Source organism: Vidua chalybeata, chromosome 6 (assembly GCF_026979565.1).
Source record: "Vidua chalybeata isolate OUT-0048 chromosome 6, bVidCha1 merged haplotype, whole genome shotgun sequence".
Classification (NCBI taxonomy): domain Eukaryota; kingdom Metazoa; phylum Chordata; class Aves; order Passeriformes; family Viduidae; genus Vidua; species Vidua chalybeata.
This window is the reverse complement of record NC_071535.1, coordinates 34,204,979-34,228,280: the sequence shown is the minus strand read 5'-3', so window position 1 is coordinate 34,228,280 and position 23,302 is coordinate 34,204,979. Positions and strand designations below refer to the sequence as shown.

The 23,302-nt window shown below is 40.9% G+C and overlaps 1 protein-coding gene across 12 annotated transcripts in view; it reads right to left on the bottom strand.

Moving 5' to 3' along the window:
* SMOC1 (SPARC related modular calcium binding 1) overlaps positions 1–23,302 on the bottom strand; it is a 163,953-nt gene that overhangs the window by 90,869 nt on the left and 49,782 nt on the right. For 10 of the 12 annotated variants that reach the window (XM_053944830.1, XM_053944828.1, XM_053944833.1 and 7 more), the window contains one exon: positions 18,677–18,783. The exons of the other annotated variants lie outside the window; for them this stretch is intronic. In XM_053944830.1, coding sequence (XP_053800805.1) covers positions 18,677–18,783 — 107 coding nt within the window. The remainder of the gene's footprint in view (positions 1–18,676; positions 18,784–23,302) is intronic. 12 annotated transcript variants of the gene reach the window in all.

The window sequence follows — 23,302 nt, the reverse complement described above, 5'->3', positions numbered from 1 at the left end:
TAGGGACACCCAGGTCTCTTTCCCAAGTTCATATTGTTTTCCTGAGGATCCAAACTGACCATCATCTTTCCATAACCACTTGCAGAAATTTTTGGCAAGTCATGATAGTAACAGCCTTTTTCTCCTTCCATACTACCCCACTTAGTGGTTCATCAGACCTTTAATTATTACCCAAAGCCAATCACCTGCTCACAGGAAGACTTCAGAGGACTCTTCAAATAAGTTCCATGAGGATTAAGCAAAGAAAAGGCAAGTCAAACCTGCCTTGCACTTCCTTGTCCATACTTCCCATTTCTACAGCCTCTTGCAAGCCTGGGGGCACCAGAGCTGCTCTCTTAACACACTGATATCCCAGCTTGCTGTCAAAGCAGTTCTGAGCTCAGCAGTTCAGAGCTGGCTGGCAAATGGGCACTGACTGACACCCTGCCTGCATGCACAAAGCCACAGCTCTCCAAGCGTGTTGATAGCTGGATGCCTTACAGGGAAGTGTGAGTCACTGCCATAATCACCTTGGTGTTACAGTTTCCTACAAAGCTGTCTACTCTATGCTTTGAGGTTAAAGCTGCTGAAAAAACATTGCCTGAAGCCTAGTTTGGGTTGGTTTTTAACCACTCTGAGAACATGCATCTCTGAAATTTGGTTGCTGGTATGTTTTTTCATTACAAAAAAAAAAAACTTTTCTCCCCAGTTAAATGAAAAACAATTGAGAAGTTTCATATTTTCATACTGTAGTGCTGGATTTTTTGAAGACTAATGTATTACTAAACCCCCTATTTAAACATGACAGCTGGGAAAAGTAAGCAAGGTTTGAATTCATTTTACTTTTGGTGGGGCAAACATTTTTTAAAATCTCATCTGTCACAGACTTGACATATTTGTTACAGCACAGTGTTTTTGAAATGTTTTTGTTGTTTTTGTTCCTTTTCTGCAACACATTCTATAACCTGGCAACACCTGCTCCAAATGGGAAATTGGAAAATTTAAACCTGAAGGCAATTTTAAATTGTTTATAGAGACCTGGACTAGACTATAAAAACACTGTAAAGCTGGCCCAGATTTTTTTCTTTTCAGTGGCTGGGCTATCACAACTTAACTTGGAATTGCTCTGCCTACAGTAATGTCTTTCTGTTGCCCCCAAAATGCAAATATCTGTAGTGGCTGTAAACATTCAGCAAAAAACAACAGACTGATGATGCTGAAGCCTCCTCCCAGTGTGTGATGTCAGACACTGAAAGACTCACAAGGCTCTTCAGGTTTCTGAATGTATAAACAGACTTTCAAAGGAGGGCTGCCTGATAGGACAGTATGGTGCACATGCAGCAATTAAGTATTCAGTTCAACACAGGAGCCATTCTGGTTTAGAAGGAACACACAAATCTCCTATTTATCACAACTGGAGACTTGAGCTACTGGCATGAAACCTTTTGCAAATTCCTTGCCAGAAGCTGAGTTCCACAGGTATGAGTTAGCCAGAGGTTCAACAAGAAAATCTGGAATACTGGTTCTCAGCATCAAACATTATTACCAACTTACTGAAAGTCATCTTGTATCATGAAAACTCACTTAAGCCTTCTGCAGCCTGTACCAAAATACTTAGTATAGAGGGGAGTTATACATCAAGAACGCCCCTTTTTCATTCTAAAGAACAGAAAGTTGTTCTCAGGGCTGACCAACAAGTTAAACCTAAGGGTGTGGAAGAGCTTTCCTCAGGTGCCTCCTTGCAGACAGAGAAACAACTCAACATTGATTAATTACGAGGGCCTGAGGAAACATGCAGAGCACCCCAATGCAGTCTGTGAAGTTCTTGCCTACCCAAATTAAGCCAAGAATCACGTTATTAGGAAAAAAAAAAATCAAAAGCCTTTTTAGCATTTGTAATTTAGATTACAGTAGGGCGCCCACACAGCATGTTCGGTGCTTTCCAGACACTGAAGATGCCACACCTGCCTTGCCCAAAAAAGTTTATGGTTTACATAGTTGCACAAGATGGTGCTTGTTTTGTTCAGGTAGATTGTAACTGCGTAAGTCTGCATTAAATTCAAGAAGGATCCAGGATCACACCTGTCTGATCAGAGTTCTTCTCACGCAAGCAAACCACACTGCCAGAAAGGCCAGCAATATCTCCAGGAGATCCAAAGGGCTTCAGAAACTCCTCCTAAGAGTAGGGTACCTGCTCCACTGTAGTTCACAGCCCATATCTTTGGTCAACAGCCCTGGCAGCATTCAGGTATAAAATGGTGGTTCTTTGTCCCCTTTCTAGCAGGTAAGCATTCATGCTGCAGAAGCGATGGTCAACACAGACCACCCACAGACATGTAATATACTAAATGTTTGAGTGTACATCTCCTCCCACCCAGCACAAAAAGTCTTCCTTTAGCATTTTGCTGGTCTAAGAGCATGACCTCCTCGGTAAGCAACTTCAGCTGCATGAAGAAAAAGAATGGATGAATACTAAAACACGTCTGCCATGGGGAGACCCCTTGGTTCTGTAATTTCAACAGCTAGGACCACAGTCCATATACAGTCCATTTTATTTTTATTTTGTAATTCCTACTTTGAGCAAGCAGGCACTGCTTTCCCAAGGGCACAGCCCTGCTCCAGAAGAGCCCCTTGGTCACTGCTGGAGATACTGCTGAGCTGGGCTGAGGGCTGTGAGCAATATGCCCTAATGCCTGGTACCCACCCTCCCCAGAAACAGCCAAGACAGGAATGTGATTCTCTGGTCTTTCCAGGGGAAGAGCAGCAAGGTATATATTCTGACTTTAATGCCTAGTGTCCTACAATGACTTTCAAAGCTCAAATCAAACCCTGATGTCCCAACAGTTCCAGGATGCACACACAGACAGACTTTGCAAACAACAAAACCACTACTCACAGAGTAGTGCTCGGTGCTGTACACACAGACACACAATGCGAGCAAACCTGGACTCAGGGAAAAAGCAAACCTGCAAACACGTGCAGCACCAGTAGGTTTCCAAGCTTCATCTAGAAAGAAGAGGAAAATAATTATCTTAGTTCTGAAATTTCTCAAAGCTTCTTCTTGATTTCTTTGTTCCCATTTGTTTCAGAACAGACTACATCCAAAGCAAATGAGATTAGAGACAGCTTATCAGTTCTTTATCTCCTCCCTTTTCCTTCATGAGAAGAAAGCTATTAAAAGTAGAACTAAAAGGAAAACAAACAAACCACCACAAACACAAAACCCCAGCTAAAAAAAAAAAAAAAAAAAAAAACAAAAACAACAAAACAAACAAATCCCCTTCCAAAACTAGAAGGAATAATGTATTTTACAGGAAAAAGTTAAAATTGAACCGATTGCAAATAGGATCCATTGAATATAGATTCAATACTAAGATAAGTTAACACTAGTATTAAGCAACAGTATTTCTATTTATGCAACATTTATTTACACTAAGGGAGTCTGCACAGTGCCTATTCTAGCCAGTTTGAGTCCCTGCCCTAAAGAGTTTCCAGTTCAATGCAGCTCTCAGAGCATCTTTTTATGTCAAACGTTCTGTGAGTATAAGGACACAAACCTCCTCCTTTAGCAAATACATTTACACAGGTGCTTGCAGAAACCACTTCCCAAACTGCTTTCTACTTCTTCAGACTTGAAAAGAAATACGAAAGATAAGAGGTCAGAATGAAGTTAACTTTGACAACAAAGCATATCTGTTCTTTTTCTCCACACCTCAACACCACTGCTGACAAACAACAAACACTGATTAAAGGGTTTTTAATGCCTGTGAAGGAAAGCAGACTCCCTGCAGCTGCACAGCAGCTGGGAACACTTGTGTTATTTAGCAGAAAAAGGTCTGACCCCACAAGTGAAAATGAGCTTGGTGGTCACTCATTCTATTCACCATCTGGGTACATTATAAGCACAAACAGAACAGCACAGCCCTTTGTGATGGAGGTAACGAGAAATGGCCAAGGCATTGTAGTACCACAGTAACATGCCTCAGCAAGGCTTCAGGGAAAAGAGGGAGCAAGGGACACAAATGACAAGAACGTGAGAAAGTGGAAGTCTATTGAGAAACAAATCTAGAGTTCACTACAGATCAAAACAGAGGTGCCTCTGCTACTTAGTAGCTTCATTTCAGATTAGTACTGCAGAGTGCTGCCGCCTAACAAAACTGAGATAGACAAAACAGCACATGCAATAATTTATTTCTGTTTTGGCAGATTTCAAGTTTGAAGACCCTTAGAACACATCTTGGGAAAGGTGATTCATCTAGATATATTCATACGGCACAGATCACCCACTCATTAGTCAAAGTTCTCAGACTGGCCTGACTTAAGTACAAATGAGCAAGTCCTTCCCAGAGAGAATTCCCCAGGAAAACCATACCATTTTACACATTAAGGGAGACTATAAACTTCTCGACATTTTTGTTGCTGTTGGAAAGAATCGTTTCACATTTTTATGCTTTGGTTTCAGGCTCCAAACTGGTGCAATCAGCCATTCTGGAGGCAGAACTGGAGCCAAGTTCCAGTTTTAATCATGGCTAGACTCTCAGCCCCATGGCAGGTTGCCTACAGGGCACAAGGACTTCAATTTCAACCACTGGTTTTGGACTTCAGCCAAGTTTCCTGCCATGGAACCATAAGCCTAGCAGGTTTCACAGGGGTCAGAGATCCAGTTCTGAGCCAGAGACCCAAAATGCCTCGCTTCTAGGAATACAAAGAGGAGAATTTGAAAGTCTTAAAAACTCTCTCAGGGTTTGCAGTCTTGTACATGCAGAAAAATATCAACAAGCCAGAGCTACCAAACTCCCAACAGCTGACTGGGCTGTCCAGCCTCTGTCCTCAAAGTGCCCACACAGCCTCAAATTCCAGCAAATGAAAAAAGGCTTTTGAAGTGAGCTTCCTTGGACATTTGTCATGAGTTTTGGGGCAGGGGAAGGAAGAGATTTATTTATTTTAATATACTCTTTTTGGAAATGCTCACAAGTTTGTACTTTACTGACACCTGGATAACTTATTAAGACAAAGGTTCTCAAAGTCCTGCATCTTAAGAAATTCCAGTCCTTGGGTGGGGTTTTTTAGCATCTTACAGTTTTATACCAAGACTTAAGGCTTTCCCAACAAATTTCAGAAGGGTATTTCCCCTAGGTAGAAGGTAAGTACAAGAAAGATATTGTAACACTTTTATTCCTTGAGTCACCCCTCCTGAAGAGTCTAGCCTAAATTAAAGCACCACTTATGTTTCAACCCCAAGCCTCCAGCTGTGCAAATAATAATGGTTTCAAAGCACAGAGCGTGTGCTTGAGGACGGTAAAGGCTGAGCAAATGTATGGGAATACACTGCAAAGCCAGCAAACTCTAGATTTATTTGCATGAGTTGAATTCAAGACAGTTTTTTGCTCTTACAGGCTAGAAACCTCATTCTTCTACAGTGATTTTTCCTTCCCTCAATCCTTGCTTTGTGTAAGCCACTACAATGAAGGGCAGCACTTAAGGATTATACTTCATGTGTTAGATGACTTTTAGCTAGGAAATAATACTTTTGTTTTCTTTGCAAACTGATCCCCAAACATGATGCAGCAGCTGTGTTCTGGTTTTAGAAGATGAGGTACTAGATCCAGAGAAGCTGCCTAATGGAGTATTTGAAGTGCCCACCAAAGGTTTGGGAGAAAAGCCCACCAAGGGTTTGGGAGAAACCCTTAGAATTGCACTTCATCTCAGAGCAGCTCTCTGGGTTTTTTCTTGTCGTGATTTTGTTGTTCACAGAAAAAAAAAAAAAAAAAGTCATTGCAGTCAGGGAGTGAACTTTTAATATTTTCTCTTTTTATTTTTGACATGCAAGTTTATGAAAGTGCCTAACTACATTTACTTGTGGGAAAGAAAATACCAGAGACACCAGGGACAAGAAATTCACTTCATATTTTAAAATAATCCCTTCTCCCACACAATTTTTATATACACATGCCTAAAATCTAACTTCAGTTTTGTAAGTCATAAGTTTAAGCATCTCATAAGTTCAGTACACCAATCATCTGAACAGAGGAGGAAACCAAAACTTAAACACAAAACAGGAACTTCATCTTAAGTAACACACAACTTTTAAATCTTTCTGGTAAGTCTGGCAGTATTAAGGTAGAGAATGATTTAATTTAAGTAATTACTTCAGTTTCTGTCAAACTCACTCTCCTACTCAAAGTATTCCTGCAGCCAAGGTAACATGTAAGCCTAGAACAAATTTAAGATTAAATTTAATTTGTCAAACACATTGACAAGAAAAGGTATGTTTAACTTGGACTATTTCTTCTCTTTACCTTTGCTACTATACATGTTGAACCAGATAAAACATCCAAATATTTGAATAGTCAAGCAATGAACTTCTTGTCCCAAGACAGTAACAGCAAAACTTCCATTAATATAAAATGTGGAATCTTGTCTTCACTAAATTGTATTGTTTAATAATATGATCCAGTCTTTCCAGTTTAAGGACTCCTGTACTTATTTAGCATAACTCAAAAAACAAACTCAAAACATCTTACTGTATACCTTATGCCAAGTTAATCTCTCAGTAACTGTATCCCCTACTTTAGTCTGCCATAATGATAGTTGAAGCTGTTGATCTCCACTAGCAAATGTAGCAGGATTACAGCTTCGTGCTGTCACTAGGTGAGAAGTCAGCTATTCCATTGTAATGGGATATGTTTTTCTCAAAAGAAGCTCTCAGAAAAGCAGAAGGGTTGAAGTAATACCAGGTGTATACTTCAACAAAGGACAGTAGTAATTCAAGCAAGATTTCCACCCCCACGCTTCCCAAACATTAGCAGACTGAATGCTTCAAACCATTGCACAGACTCTTCCCTCTTGGCCCCAACTCTCTCAAATCATGGAGACGGTGTACGTACTTTCTTACCCTCGACTGTGTAAACCACTAAAAGTCAGCTCCAGGATTGTAGACTGGAACTAGACTTGTGGGAAGTCTAGCCACCTACAAGAAGTAGCTGTGAAATAATACTTTCTTGAGCCTATTTTCCCTCCTTTATTACTTCTAGCAGGACTGGTTATGCAGTCAGCCTGGGAATCCTTCTTCCGCATTGGCAAGAGCTTGGAGTACTGGAATAGTCTTGACATAAGGCTTCCACGTGAGTCTTTGGTATGTTCTGTGGGTTACACATAAACTGCAAGCAAGTCTGATGACAACTAAGTTTTGCTGAAGCATTCTTAAATGAATATGCTCTTTGATTGAAGTACAAATTCTCTGCTGATTTTCCATCAGTAGCCTGATAGGTATAAAGGGCTTCCTTTTAAACTCAAAGCCCCTAAAATTTGTCTTCATCACCTGACATCAATTCATCTGGATCCCCTTCTCTTAATCATCTTCTCATGATGTCTTTCTCTCAACAACTCGAAGTACTTTGCCCTTTACTTGAAAGGTGTTATTGCTGAAGAGTGGGCACCTACTCTAAGTGGAGTCTCCAAGTTGGTTGATAAGCTTTCTAAATACCCCAAACTAGCAAGCTAAAAATGACATATTCTTCTCCCATAACCCCTTTTTCCCAAAAAACCAAAAGTTTCTAGCCATGCCAGAGACTGCCCACTGCAAAAAGCAGATATCAAGTCTTACCAAAGATGGCTTCCTAACCTCCTGAACACTGTCTCCTACTTAAACACCATTCCCTTTGGCAGGCACACAAGGCACATTATGTAAGTACTTACAGCAAGACATACAACTGAGTTCACCTCAAGCCAGATACCTTTTCCACACTTTCTAGTCTACACCACAATCATTGTCTCCCTTCAGTCACAGACATATGTATTAGACACTATTACTGTAGACAAAGCAGGTGTATGAAGACCACTACCACCTCTGGAACTGCTCTATTCTGCTAGAAAATAATCTCGTAGGGAGACAAGACAATTGAACACAGTTTACAAACTCAGTTTGGCAGCCACATCTTCAGGGTTGAGCTCCAATGGAAACAAAACTATACAAGGGCACTTCTTCCATCAGAAATTATTTGTCCTTGTAGATCTTCCAGGATGGAGAATGCCACCCATTATAACTCGATAGCTCTACAAACTTTGGTCCCTAAATCAATTCCTCAAAAATGCTGAAAGAGGCATTCAAATTGAAGCTGGCATCCAGCCTTCATTATGTTCGGTGTAACTGCTGCCAACAGCAGAACCAAGAAGTAGATATTAGAAATAGCTGATCTCATTAGTTCAAAACCTATCAAGGGCTGGCTGCCCATCAGGAGACGTATACTAAATGAATGCCAAGTCTGAAATTCCATTGCACAGAAGGAATAATAAAAAAAGGAGATACTGAGAACACTCAAGGGTTCACTTTCCTTAACTATATTCTTACTCTTTTATGATCCAAAGACAATGCTTAACTGAAGATGATTGCATCAGGAGCTTCTCCCCACTTCATGCAGCTTTACATCTACTATCATCAGCACGCCAAAGCTTCTGAAGCATTGTCTGGGGACAGAACTGACACATCTCCTTCTACAAGTCTACCTTGCCATCTCCAGAGAGATGTTCAGAGTTGAGTTCTGGCCTGATCAGCTATACAGAGTAATAGCCTTCATAGCCCCCAAAGGCCTCAAAGTGTACAGAGTAATAAAGGAAGTTGCCCCTATTGCTCTATTACGCCTCTGAAGTGTCAGAGACAGAAAAACTGATGAAAAGTCTGGAATTTCACCTTGTTCATACATAATATCATGTACTCTTATTAAATACAGAGTAGCTTGTGAAAGGAGCAGCAACTTTCTTACATTTATTACTAACATTATTCCAGTACTGTTAAAAAAGTAAGGGTTTTTCTAATACCACAGAGGATGTGTTATCCCTGGACTTCTAGTCTATAGATTAATTGGCAACCATAAAGACATTCTCCTTACCAGAAGAGAACTGGTCAGTTAATAGATACATTAACTATTCACTTAATTGCCATGAGGTACTATTCACTCCCCCTACATCTCACTGCAGTAGTTATGTCCACCTACCAACACATGCACTTATTTAACATTAAGATCATATTCATCTGGTCTAAAGACAAGCTGTTTTAGAGACTCAGCTTTATACAAGTCAGATGACAACTTTTAAAAACACCATTTAGAAATCCTGACTCTTGCTTCAGCAGGCCAGCAGAGAGTCTTCTGAATAGTCCTTCAGTAGGATGCTGTTGACATCATAAGGATCCCAGGCTTGGCTTAATAGTCACTGCTTCAAGGGCCAAACTCACCTTAGTGTGTTCTACAGTGACCCAGACAGATGCATTAAACACAAGGCAAGTTTTAAATTCAGAGTGAAATAACCCAATCCTGACAACAAAAAAAAAAAAAAAAAAAAAAAAAAAAAAAAAAAAAAAAAAAAAACCAAAAAAACAAACAAAAAAAAAAAAAACCCAACAGAAAAAAAAAAAAAAAAAAAAAGGAAGTGTGCCAGCCAGGAATTTAGACCAAGAGGGAAAGAATCAGGAAAAGAAGTACAAAACAGAAATGAAAGTCCTGTAAAAACTCAGAAAAAACAAACTTTTCCTCCCAGCTCCCTAAAGGAAAGATTCATTGTTTCATTGCTTCATTCTGTAGTTCTGTTTGCATTGTATTTTACAGTGTTTAACAGTAATTCTCATCTTTCTACTTACATTTAAACTAAATGCTTCCCTCAGTTTTGTAGGCATAACCATCAAGAGTTTAGCCCTGGGAAGAAAGTGCTGGACAATGCTTTCCTGGACTGCACAGGCAGTAGCAGAGAATTTTTCCCCACTACCAAGATCTTTCTGGATCACAAATTGAAGAAGTTGCTGTGCAGAAAAGCTTCAGGATAGGAACTTCTGTTCTGCTGGCATGAAACTAATTCTCTGCTCTCTCCTCCTGCCTCAAAAAAATAGTCAGTTAATATGACAGTCTACATATATGATAAAAGCCTTTCCATAATAGACAAGATGCATAAACTGGTTGCTTCAGGAGTTGGAAGTGCTACAGAGAAACACTTCTAAGATGAAATGCTTGTGTGAGGCAAGAAGGAAGGACCCTTGTCAGTGGCACCACGGTTAGCTCTAATGCCATCATCTTCTGTCAATGACAGACAACATTCAGAAGAGTAAATATACTTTCCAATTTCTGCAGACAGGATTTGTTTACAGTAATTACTTGTGTCTTTCTTAAAAATCATAGCAGTAACCTGACTGCTGAACTTTGAGAGGAAAGAAAAACAGGTCAAGCATCTCTACAGCACTGCCATTCACTGAAGAGCCAAACTAGGCAACACCACTTCAAACTGGTAAGTTGTTAGTGTGCAAGGTTTTCCAGACTGTTCAAGTACAGTTCACATGCCTTCCAATAGAGCTTGGGAGTAAGATGTTGTATTTTAGCACTACTGCTGAACTACCCAGCAATATTACTCCACACCAGCATGAAAACCTGCTTTTGCATGAAAATCTGTTTACACAGGTCAGGCATATTTTCCATACTGAAGTGACAGATGTGGTTTGTATGATGTTCCCAGCAGAACCTCTCCTGCTGAGCTCTACAAGGAATCACAGAACGGAATCATTTAGTTTGGAAAAGACCTCTATAATCAAGTCCAACCATTAACGCAGCACTGCCAAGTTCTCCACTAAACCATGTCCCTAAACACCATTATCTACACATCTTTTAAATGCCTCCAGGGATGGTGACTCAACCACTTTCCTGGGCAGCCTGTTCCAATACTTGGCAACAATTTCAGTGAAAAAACATTTCCTAATGTCCAATCTAAGCCTCCCCTGGTGCAACTTTAGGCCATTTCCTTTTGTGCTGTCACTTGTTACCTGAAAGAAGAGACCACCTGGTTACAGCCTCCTTTCAGCAAGTTGTAAAGAGCAATAAGGTCACCCCAAGCTCCTTCTCTCTAGACTAAACAACCCCTGTTCCCTCAGCTGCTCCTCATCCCCAGCTTCATTGCCCTTCTCTGCATACACCTCAGCCCTTCAGAGTCTTTACTGTCACAAGGGGAATACATCTCTAAGTTGTCAAGTTGCTGCTACGAGGTCTGCAGTTTTATTATGCAAAATGGGAAGCAAGGACAGTGGTGTCTTCAAAAGAAATATTTACAGGTATCTTGATGCTGCTATAATAGGACTGTGACTGTTGATACGAGTTTCCCCAGCAAGATACAAAATCTCTTTTCCACCAAAACACTTCCCTTCCTCCCCACAATGTTATACCTACATTTAACCCCCACTCCCAAGCAGAAGGGTGTTAGTGACTGATCTTAATACAGGCTGCTCACTCTCAGGGTCACAGCTTTTTCACAACATTTTGTACTATAGAACTGTTTCTTTTAGTGTGTTTACTTTCAAGCTACATAAGGGCAATTCTAGCTACACTGAATTTTTCACACTTTTTGTGAGGAGCTACAGAATACTCATACTGCTTCCTTAGTGCTAAAAGCAGACATGCTTTCCTTATTTTCTGGGGAAATAAGTTTTGAGTATTTCCAGTTCTACTGTATTTCACTTTAAACACAAGTGAAGTTAACTTTCATTGTCACCAAGCCCCTTGCAGTCAAAAGCTATCCAAGCCAGCGGGCTTGGATATCTTTGGGTATCAGGTATCTTTTCTGTATTTTCATACATGAGTTGTTCTGTCTAGGACTGACAGCATTCCATACAAGTAGCCATCTCTAGTCCAAATTCACACAGCACTCGCCAGGTTAACTTTCCTGCAGTTGCATTTCACTGGGGTTCAGGAAGTGCTCAACCAACTTTGTGCTGCAATTTGTGCATCTCTCTAGTGGAGGCTAAAACATTTTCTATTATACATATCAGTCTGTTTTTGCTGTCTGCCTCCCTGAAGGGAGCAGGATATCAGTCTTAATATAAGCAAATATGAGACCTTGGCACAATAAATCTTTGACACAGATAATTGGCAAGATTATTGCAGTCTCTCATCTTCCTTTTCAGGGCATGTTATTGAAAAAGCTATGGGAAAACATCTGCGGTTTTATCTGGATTCCTCAGATTTTCTGGATCTCTTTCCGTCTGGTCTAAGACCTGGCCTCAGTACAAACACATACTCAGGCTTACTGGTCAGACTTCTCACAGCGGACAAAGACCAAACTGACATTCTTAGCTGACAGACTTAAAGCAGGCTGTGATACCAGCTTCATACAGCTTTGTGACTGCTTCAGGCTATGAAGAGTACTCACACCACCACCACATCCAGGAGAGTACAATGAGCTTCTGTAAAGGGTTAAGCAGCTTGCTTGCTTGCTTTATGCATTTTACAGCTTAAGAGGCTACTGGGCCAATTTCATCTGAAGAAATGTGCTTTTCTGACCCAAATAATTGAGGTTCCTCTTCTCACTAGAGGATATTGCCTACCTTCACAGCAGCCTGGACTGTGGCCAATAAGAAGATGATCCCAGGAAGAAGTGACACCAGCAGAAAGGATCAGAAGCAGCAGGACTTGCTTTATCACTGAACAGCACAACTGAAGGGTAGGCTGCCTACTGCTCATGTGATACTATACTGCTTGAGGGGATGGCAGGCAAGCACTGGCAGGGAACAGGGGAGGTGAAGTATTACTAATCCCTTCTCCCCATTCACCTGCAGCCACCCATGCAAGAATTACAGCATATATTTTTCCTCATCCAAATAAGACAACAACAACAAATTACGCACCCTCACTCTGCTCAAATGTAAGCCTCAGGAGAGGTCTAGTTACTATAGCTATCAAGTGCTGCATGCCCCAGTTGAGGTTTATTTAAAAATAGGTAGATAGGTGGCAATAATGAAGGCCTAGATTGTGGTGATTGACCTGCACTGCCCAAAAAGCAGCTCAGAACTGTATTAATGTTAGCAAGACTGTTCTCAGCAGGCTTCTGGCTGAGGACAAGCCTGTTCTGGTGCAAAGGATCTCTCTCCTCTCCTCTCCCCTGAGCTTGGGAACCTCTTCATGATGAAGAGCTATCCCAGGCACTAGATGTCTTAGCAAACTTTGCTAAATCCTAGTTTCACCTGAAAAAAAATCTTGACATGCTGAATCAGATATCATTTCATTTTTTACAAGCTTTTTGGTCTGTACCAGAAGGCAAGAGATAATTGGAGGGGTAATCAACTTTAAGAAATTTAAGGAAATCCAGCTGCACAAATGGGAAGGGAAGAGTTAAGAAAAAATTATTTTATGTTGTTCGCTAGGACTCCAGGCAGATACTAGGTCAGTTTAGGTCAACTGTTACCCAAGAAAAAAAAAAAAATCTGGGTTTAAGAACTTGGAGTGACAGTTTCATTAAAATTGGTTTAATGAGTGCATGAGAAATGGCTTTGTGTCTGGCCTTGCTATAAGGTTTCCTGGATCTTAAAGGTGTAGGCACCAGTAAAGATTCCAAGCTGAATCAAGTTGCTTATCCTTGTCAATCCTGATTTTGCTATGACTGTTTGCTCCACATGTTTCTCCACTCAAGTCTCCTTGTAACTAGACACTCCCCTTTTCTCACTCTTACTTGCTGACACTTTGTCTTTACTCCTTACACATTTCATTGGCTCTCTTTCAGGGCCTAAATGGAAAACACTGAAACCTTTGAGGAAACTATTAAAATCAAGACGAGTCATCTCTGATCCTCCCAACTGAAGTCTGCCAGCTCTCACACAGAAAGACCACCCCGTACCTGACTCTGGAAAGACATTTTCCCCCTAGCAATTACATTAACATCTTACATATACAAATATTGGTACCAGCTCCTGCACCAAGCATTTTCTCCCCAGGTTTATCTGCATGCCAGGCTGCCAGTTGACTTCTATCCCTCCTCACTGTTCTAGGTTCGTCACGTTCATCTGAACTTCTGCAGCTTCCTGGGCCTTTCTCTCCTCCCAGTTACAGTTATAAACCCAAATAATTTCCCTAACCAGCTTCTCATTTAGAATTCAAGTAGATGGAGGAAGTTATTAACTAGTCCCTCAAAAACCCTAATTATACTCAGTAATTCAGCTCTATCACTATTTTGATCCCCAACGCTCTTGTTACTGGTTACAGCTCAAGTACCACCATATTCCTTTGTTTTCCAGGACTTCTGACTCCAGACTACAGAGAAATAAGTCAGTTCAGTGTTGGTGTGGTTTTGATCAATCAAGCCAGATGACAAATTTTACATCCTGAAATCTGAGATTTTATTCCTATTAGTTTTCAGTAAGAGAGAAAGGTAAGTGTAGCCTAGCCCCTGGATGACACAGAGTTGTTGGCCACAGGGCAGTGAATCCGTAGCTTAGTTTCCTGTAAAGATTTTTAGAAGCACCCCACTACAGTTACACCTGGATATCAAGACAGTGTCAAGAAAGCATTAGCATTACCCAAAATAAAAGCAGAAAATAACATGAAAAAAATGCAAACTTGAATTATTCTTAAGAAAATACAAACCATTGGAAAACAATATGTAGCTGTCCTGCAGAGACTCTACTCTCTGGACTCAGCTAGCTTCATCCTGTGTCACCAGAGCCTGCTAAGAGCACAAGTACATTAGGGCTCACACAGGACTAGAATTTATTGCAATTTCCAAGTCTCTCTGTGAGGGCTTGGCCAAGGAGCTTCCTTCTTCCCTCTCCCTCCCTCACTGGAATTCCCTCATTAGTAAGCAAAGCCCATCACAAACTTCTTAGAAAAAAAGTTTGCAAGGAAATTTAGTCATCATTAACCCCTAGGTAAAAGGGAGGAACACTTTAGGAGGTAAAACCAGAGCCAGATTTTGAATACCTGTGAGCAAGGTGTAAGTGAGGAAAGTCTGAAGTTTGCATGCAAAGAGCTTGACAGCAGCATTTGGCTACCATACAGATTTATATCCCTCCCTTTTTTCACCATTCTCCAGGCTCATACCCAGAAGCAGATTCCATTACAAAGTGGGGGGACTGCATCAGAGAGGTGTCTTCATCTGCGAATTCTTCTTAAAATAGAATCACTTAAAGTCCTCTAAATTAGATAAATTTATTTTATACACCCTGGGCTCGCACTCAACAAATGGACTATTTCTGGGAGTTAACTTTCATATGAAAGCCTGAAGCAGGACCGGCATATATCCTTGAGCATAGAAAGAAGCTTTTACAGAAGTGCCAGGATCTAAGTATGAATCCTTAAAAGCCTGTTACTGAATAAACTGCTGAAGAGCACAAAGCAAAGCTGGAATGCCTGGTCTCCCCAAAACACAGGTCACCTTGTGATAATAATACTCGTCCCAAATATTTTTTCTTCAAGTCAGTTCTCTGAACTAGCATGCTCTGAAGGTGTGTAATGCTTCGGGTGACTAAGTACTAATAAAAAGAGGTTTAGCTTGAACTGGGAAGAGAACAAACCAAGGAATGAAAACAGCATCCCCACAGAAACAGAGTATAATGTGAATTTAGAGATGAGATTTTTGTTAGAAGATGATTACTGTTGTTTTCCTAGGAAAGTTCACGGACCTGACAATTCTGTGAAATGGTAACAGCTCTTATTTTAATATTTCTATACAGAAGAGCTCTTGTCCAGCATTTGTGTCAACTCAAAGAGGAAAACAGAGTGTACTTTCACCAAAACAGCGCTCTGCAAGGAAAAAGAGCCTTTTTAGCTCAAAAAACAATTGCTCTTCTAGAAGGATGCATAAATCACCTGGCCTTTGCAAAATTTTACAATTAGCATAATTTGGGTAGCAATTAACCTGAATTATTGGTCAGATTCATTAAGCACATAGTAAGTACATAGGAAAAACCACCCCATCCTATTCTTTCCTCATCTTTTTTCTACAAGCATAAGCCATCTTTAGCAGCAGAGGCAGCCCAAGACAAACATCATTTTCAAACAAAATTTTTCCCACTAGTATTAAATAGTTCAGGCAGAAAGAGATTGTTACTGGTTTGGAGTAGCACTATTCCTCATAGTGGTGCCACGTGATAGACCCATAAGTAGATACTGGAACTGCTCATCTTCTCAGTACTTAGCCAGGATTCCTCAAAACAGGGAGTCAACATCCATAGCAATGGCTACCCAAATGGACTTGTGCCATAATGGATTAATTCAGGCAATCTATAATTAGGACCCTGCCTGGCAGATTCACTCTAGCTAGCTTGTTGACTTAAGACTTATCACCTTGTCCCTGAGCATCTCGCTCTATTTTCTACTGAAAATCATTTCCCCACCATAACAGTCTTTTCTGATAAAGTTTACCCCTTTCAGGCTTACACCAATCATTCTTCTCCCCATGAGCACCAAAAATCAGTTATTCTTCCACCCCTTGACCAGCACCAGGCCATCAAAAGCAGCAGCACCACAATCCTGAACACACTGCTTTTTGCATCCACACAGTCTAGTTTCACCAACTGGAATACAGGATGCTAGAGCCACAGCAAACTGTTCCCCACAAATATATACCACACTTCCACTGCAGAAATATCAGTTAAGGTCTGCTTTGAGGTACCTAATAAGCACTTGATAAGCTCCTACAATAACTTTCTTCACAGATGTTCTCACTACTCAGCTAGGTATTTCTATTACCTTTATGCAATGTCCATGTATGCAAAGGATATTTCTCCAAATACAGAAATTTTGTAGAGTCAGATATCAAAGAATTAAACTAGTAGTCAGAATACAGTAGGCAGTTGAATGGGACAATTCCCTAAGTTTCTTGTTGCTGTGTGCCTTTTTAATAAAGGAATCAGCTCGAGGTTTTTTCAACAGCTTGTTTGTGAGAGAAGTTATTTTTACAGTCATCATGAGCAAAACCATTCACTAACCTCTAGAATTCCTCCCACCATACAAACTGTCTGCACTGGGTTCAGGTGCTGGAAGAATATCAGGTGCTGGAAGAATGTCCTAACCACATGGAATTGGGATTCTCAAGTCCACTGACCTCTTCAGCTTGCTAAGCTTGAGTTCTTCCCAAGAAGAGTGAAGAAATGTTGCCTGAGAAAGGTAAGTTATTTGTTCTTAATGAAATGAAACGGTTAATAAATCAGAAACACCAGAGAAATCCTCTAACTTTTTAGTGTCTTAGGAATTGTTTTACATGGTGATAATATGTGGCACCAACTTGGTACCCAAGCCTACAAGGGCAAGGGGCTTCAATTCTGCAGTTCCCAAGCCAACACAGACACAAAAACACCCTAAACATTTTTTTGCTCTTGTTTGAGCTTTCAGGCAGGAATTCTCTTAGGTGCTGTGCATCACTTGAACAAGAATAATTTGAGGTCCTACTTAGGAACAGGAACGACTAGGATTCCATCAAATACAACAGGATACAAACTTGGCTGCCTCTTATGAAATAAATAAGACTTGTAAAAAACAGTTTAAAACATCCCCATTAACTGGAAATTGCATTAAACATTGCCAAATAGCTGTTTAATGGGGATATATTATACGCATGCTGTGCAGCTTCAGAGGTTTTGCACTTCTAAGACTTCTTTTATCTGCGGACTACAGCACATTTACTAGGAAAAGGGCTCTGACACATACCTGTAAGGCAGGCATTATCCCACTCTAGGTGGAAAGCTTTAGAGATGGTAACCCACTCAAATTCACAAAACAAGCTAGTAGAAAAGATAAAAGAGAGCACAATCTATCACCATTCTTCAGGCATTTAATGCCTGGAAAGCTGTTCTCCCTCAGCCTCCAGTCATGTTCATAGTTACTAACAAAAAGTACATCCAAGAAAAGAGTAGATAATGCAGCACTGTAGTCAGGTGTAGTACATAGTTAACTCCTTACACCTCAGAGCTCCTTTCTCCTACCTCTGAGCAATTACAGCTGTGGCTTCATTTACATGCACTGTTTGAACTATAGGGAAGCACTTGCTGATTCAGCCTGAGTGTCTAACATAGGAAATAAGGGGATAAAGCTGGGCAGCAGGGAATGAAGCAGTGCTATTGCTTTAACTTAACCAGTACAGCCAACACCCTTCAAGAGGGAGGGTTAACCAAAAAACCTATCACAGTTCTCTTATACTCCTGCATGAGTATTGCACTGTGGACAAGACAGATTACCACTGTGTACTGTCCTCAATTTTTTATCTGTCAAGGAAAGGTTAGGTAGAAATATGCAAAAAGGAACCAAAGGTACCAAAGCTAGAGTCAGTCCAGTTGAGTGGCTATGTGGCATGCTTATTGTGGAGTTACTTGACTTGTTTGGGCTTTTAAAGAGGTTACATATGTAATAATCTAAATACAATAATTAAACTGCATGGACCCAAGTCTCAAAATCCACCTAAGAGTAACATGCCAGTCTTTGTTATAAAACTAATTTTTCATTAGTAGCTTACCCAAAAAACATAAAATACTAACCCTCATTAGCAGAGAGGTTTTACTGAGCTGCAACAGCCTGCTTGCCCTTCTGACAACAGTTGGTACCTTCCCCATCAAAGGAGACTGCTCAAAAGTAGAAATTCAACACTATCCTGATGCTCCAATTTTGACAGAGACTTAGGGCATCCATGTAAGACTCTGGAGCTTTCCATCACATTTGACATGTTTACTCATTGTTTGAAAGACTTGAAAATCCTCTTAAGTTACCTAATCACATCCTCTGGCAAGTTGAAGATACTTGACATTCCTGTCTTCTCTTTCCCACCTTTGGGGCAAACTAAGCGTAAACAGGGCACCAACACAACTACAGCAGAGCCAAGTACCATTTAGGATCTCAAGGAGTACCCTTTGAGGTTAGCACAACACAGAAGATCTAGGCACTGTCCTTGCTATCACCTAACTAACCTGTGGGAGAGAAAGCACTGGGAGAGGCAGTGAAGGATGAGTTTGGTTTTGCTTCGAGTGATGGCACTTCCTCTCAGCCTTAAGGCTAGAAACACATGGTAGCTCCTCTGCAAAAGAAAAAAATAAACAGTTATCCCCTTAACTAGCAACAGAAATAAAGTAAGGCACCCCAAAACAAGCAATGGGGAAGCACATTCAAAAAGGCGAGACCTCCTTCAAATACTCAATCTAAAAGGGGCAGACAAGAGCAAAAAAAGTACCCAGTCTGATGTGGCATTTACTTCTCAATATGGCTCACAACTTGCATAGGTTCTTCCTGAAAACTTTCAGGGCAATTCCTTTGGATTGTTGCCACTCTACAAATTTGTGGCACAATATGCACACTTTTGACAATCCAGCTTTAGTATACTTATGCAGGAAGAGAAGATCAAGTAGGAGTACTGTTGACATCATTCCCTTTCACAAAGAAATCCACTCAGCTGCAGACAAGCCTAGAGTTAAAAATACCACATCAGGCATGTACCTTTGTGGGAGACCAGCAGTTATAGGCTTTGGCAGATGCACCCAAGCCAACTGCTCAAAGAGGCTACAGAAGTTGCATGCCTACTTTAGGAACTGTTTTGACACCTCAGAATTGCTCTTCCCCATCCAGCACAGGAAGGTCCACCAAGCTCAGTATCAAACAGGGTTGGCTGGATGAATGCAGGCACACAACCATAACCAAGTGTATCCATGATAAAAGCAGAAGCTGAACAGCTCTGATTCAACACTTAATTACTGGAGCAAAGATCTGCTGAAAGAGTGATTGAGAGCCTTAAAGGATTTTCTCACCTGCTAAATTCAGTTACTAGACTTGAGCAGAAGTCTGACTAGTTTCTATCTTCACCTCTTTCTTATTTGGACAAGCCCACCTTGTACAGACTGACGCAGCAGTCAGCGCGTGCTTTACACGGCAAGTTACGTTTAGATACTTTGTAACTAGGAAATGCAAAGCTGTAGTAAGCTGGGTAGGAAAAACAGACACCACACTAAGTTTGTTCAACAACTGCATTCTAATGTACTACTGAAGTAAACAAATCACTGAACAGAAAAAATAAGCATCAGGTGTGTATTTTGGCAATTATACACCCATTGTATTAGTATAGGACAAGATAACTTTAAAACAAAGTCCTTACCAAGCCTGTGATTTACTTTGTCGAAGAGTAAAGATCCTAAGCCTAGTGAATTTAAATCCTTCAATTCTTGGTACAAAGCGTTAACACACTGGGGGAGCACCACTTCAAAGAACACAGTCTAAAGAGAAAATACAAGTCTTACTGCGTTCTAGACTCAGTTTTTTACCATGTTGAAGCTACTTAGGAGTTGTCCTACTTAAAACAACCTGAGCAAATTACCAGAACAGCTATCCTCCAATCCAAAAGCACGCTCAGATGGGACTTGAGACCGTCTTCAAAAGCCACATGCATAACCCAATCTTTGTTCATTCAGTACTATCATCCAGCTACATCTTCCACTAGCCTTTTTTAGTTACTTCCAGAGGTAATTGCTCAATTTCCAGTTCAAAGCACTTTATAACTAAGCATGCAAGAAGGCCATCTCTGAGATACCTTATCAGTATGCTGCACACCAATGCCTACATCTCTAAGTGGCACAAATGGTCAATTAATTATACTATTGGTCAGGCAGACTATTCAAGTGGAATTAAAGCATCTAATAAACTTTCACCAAAAGCACGCTGAATGAAAGTTGAACTAATACATCCATACTAGAAGCCACAGAAAATTTAAAGATTAAATTTAAAGGCAGAGTCTTGCAAGCAGTTTTGATCTTCGAAAGCCAAGGCACATACCAGTTTTCCTTCTTGGTAGTAAGCAAGTAGAGACAGCTGATTATGCAACCAAAAACCTTTTAACCTTCTATAGCCACACAAACACTGAACATCCTAAGTTTTATTCTTCAAAAGAACAAGAAAGTGTTAGAGAGCACACAGGGAACAGCATTCAAAGCTAAGCAGTTCCTTTAGGAGATTAACCTAGAGATTAGGAGAGTACCCCTGTAGCTAACTTGTGCATACAGAGCTCCAACTGATCCAAGTTCCCAAGTCTGCACAGTCTTCCATGGTACTGTAAATAAAGTGATGTGCGTTTTATCTACATGGTTTGAGGTAAAACAGGTTTTACCACATTGCTGATGCAGTTCTGCTCTGTATGATTCTGAAATTCCATCTTGGCTACCTTTCCATTTTACCATCAAAGGATCTGATTCTTTGCTCAAACCTCCAGGCTCTTGAGAAGGGAATGCTGCCACTCTTTCACAGTGGGCTACTCTCAGAAAGGGTTTCTTCTCAGACTAAAAAGGTGTCAGCACCCCCAGATCTTGCTTCTGGATGGCATCCCATAATATTTAATAATTAAACTTGGGAAGTGTTTCCTGGATGATTTCCACTGTTCCTCCTGACATCTCTCTCACATCGCCAGAGCAAAGCTGTGCGCTCAGCACACCCCTCCAGCTCCCTCGTCCTGCCGAGCAGCACACCCAAGGCTGGTGCTCCGGGTCACAAGGCAGCCATTCCCTGCCCAGCCAGGGCCACGAGAGGGCAGGATTCTGGGCGAGGGACACACCTGGACCTCTGCTTTATGGGGAACTCAGACTTCCCTATCAGCTCCCTCTACACGAAATTTCCTCTCCAGAGGGATCACATCACCACTGGATGCTCATGCCTAGAACCACATGAAAAACGTCCTATAGTTACCATAACTGCCTTCATGCAAGATTTCAGCCTTTAGCTTACATCAGCCAATTGACCTAATGAAGCCAGAAATCACATCAACCCACATATTCCCACCCTGATACATCGCTGTGCACATTGGTCAAGTTTTTGCCATCTCATTTCAAGTTCTTTGGTAATTTAGACAGCAGAAAGGATTTCTGAGCATTCTCTGCCTCATATGCAGACACCAATAATATCTTCTTTCCTTCCAGGCTAAATTCAACATCACTACAAATTCCAGGTCTTCTTCCCTCATTTCCATCAAGGGCCTTGCTCATGCTTGCAGACAAAATTTTAACACACTGCGTTTACAGATTTCCACTTTCCCATGCTGCAAACCTAATGAAGAAGAACTGAGGACAACTGACAATCCTGCTCTCATATTTAACAAGCAACAGATGAACAGAGAAACCCTGCACTCACCAGAATCATCTCACTATTCTACTTCAAGGAAGTACTTAAATATTTGACAATGGAAAATAAAAAGCAGCTGTCAAGAGCTTTGCACAGGTTGGCCATAGGACTTAATAGCAGAGAGAATGTAGATGTTAAGAGCCTAAATTAATAGCATGCCCTAGCTAGGCTAGATCTAGTTCATCACACCTGAGGGCTTGGTTTCCTTTCCCTATTCAGACAAAGACTTTTCAGGGTACATATCAGGCCAAAGCCATGCACCAACACCTCTTGAAAATTCAGTTCCTAGTGCATTGTGGATAACTCTTGCAATGTTCTGAGGAGCCACATCATCCCCTCAAGTGCTGCTCCACATTCAATTTGAAACCAGATTGCCCAGGGCAGCACACAGCAGCACCATAATCAGTGTGATACAACCCCACTGTGCAGTTCATAAAGGGAAAGTACAAAATGACCAGGTATGCCAGTTCAAAGCATCTCCAGGTCATAATCCAGCTTCATGAAGTCCAGGCAATACCCGTGTCAGATCACAGATATGTCTTGTACAGCTGCTGGCAAAGGTGGGCATCCTTGCAGAGTTCAAAAGTACATGTAAACTATCTGGATCTACCCACCAACCACTACACTAAGTTTGCAGGGAAAGCTTCCAAACAAGTGGCAGGATAAAACTAATTATAATGCCAAGGTTGGGACATATGAGTCACCCCAGATCTGTGCTGGAGAGATGGATAGTTTTCTTCTAGAAGATAAACTCTTGTAGATAGCCCTGTGTTCAGTTAGACCTACACTAGGCGCAGCACAGATCGGAAGTTTTGCCAGCACAGGACACCAGCAAAGTGTCTTCAACTGAAGTCAGCCAAGACACCCTTAACTAGTCTCACATTGAACTGGTCTTCATCACTGCACATCAGCAAAAAAATCTGCTCTTGCTTTGAGACATAGACCCTATTCATGGGGGATGGGGTGGGGGGGGTGGATAAATCCTCTCTATTCAACAAGTTCCACATAGAGCCTTAGGCTACTACAATAGGCTAAAGAAATAGTTTGTCTTACACTTCATTGGAAGTTACTTCTCATGCATGTAACACTTGGCTGGAACATCATAACAGAACACAGCAACTTTTAACACAAATCTGGGTGGACTAGGGGTTTACTATGATTTTAGTAGATATTAACATTTGTTCCTTTTCTTAGCTGTCAGCTCATGGTGAGTACACAAGTTCTTCTTTCTCTAAGGAGCCAGCACAAAGAACTTTGTATTACAAACAAACAAACAAAAAAAAAAGTTAGAACTCATTACTCTGAACAGAAGGTAAGAAGCATAGCTATAGCAATATAGCTCCTAAGAGTATAGAAAAGGAAAGCAATGCTTTAACTTGCAGCAGGTCAGAGCTGTAAATCCTTTTTCCACGGGAGTTATATAATAGGACAGCACTAAAGTT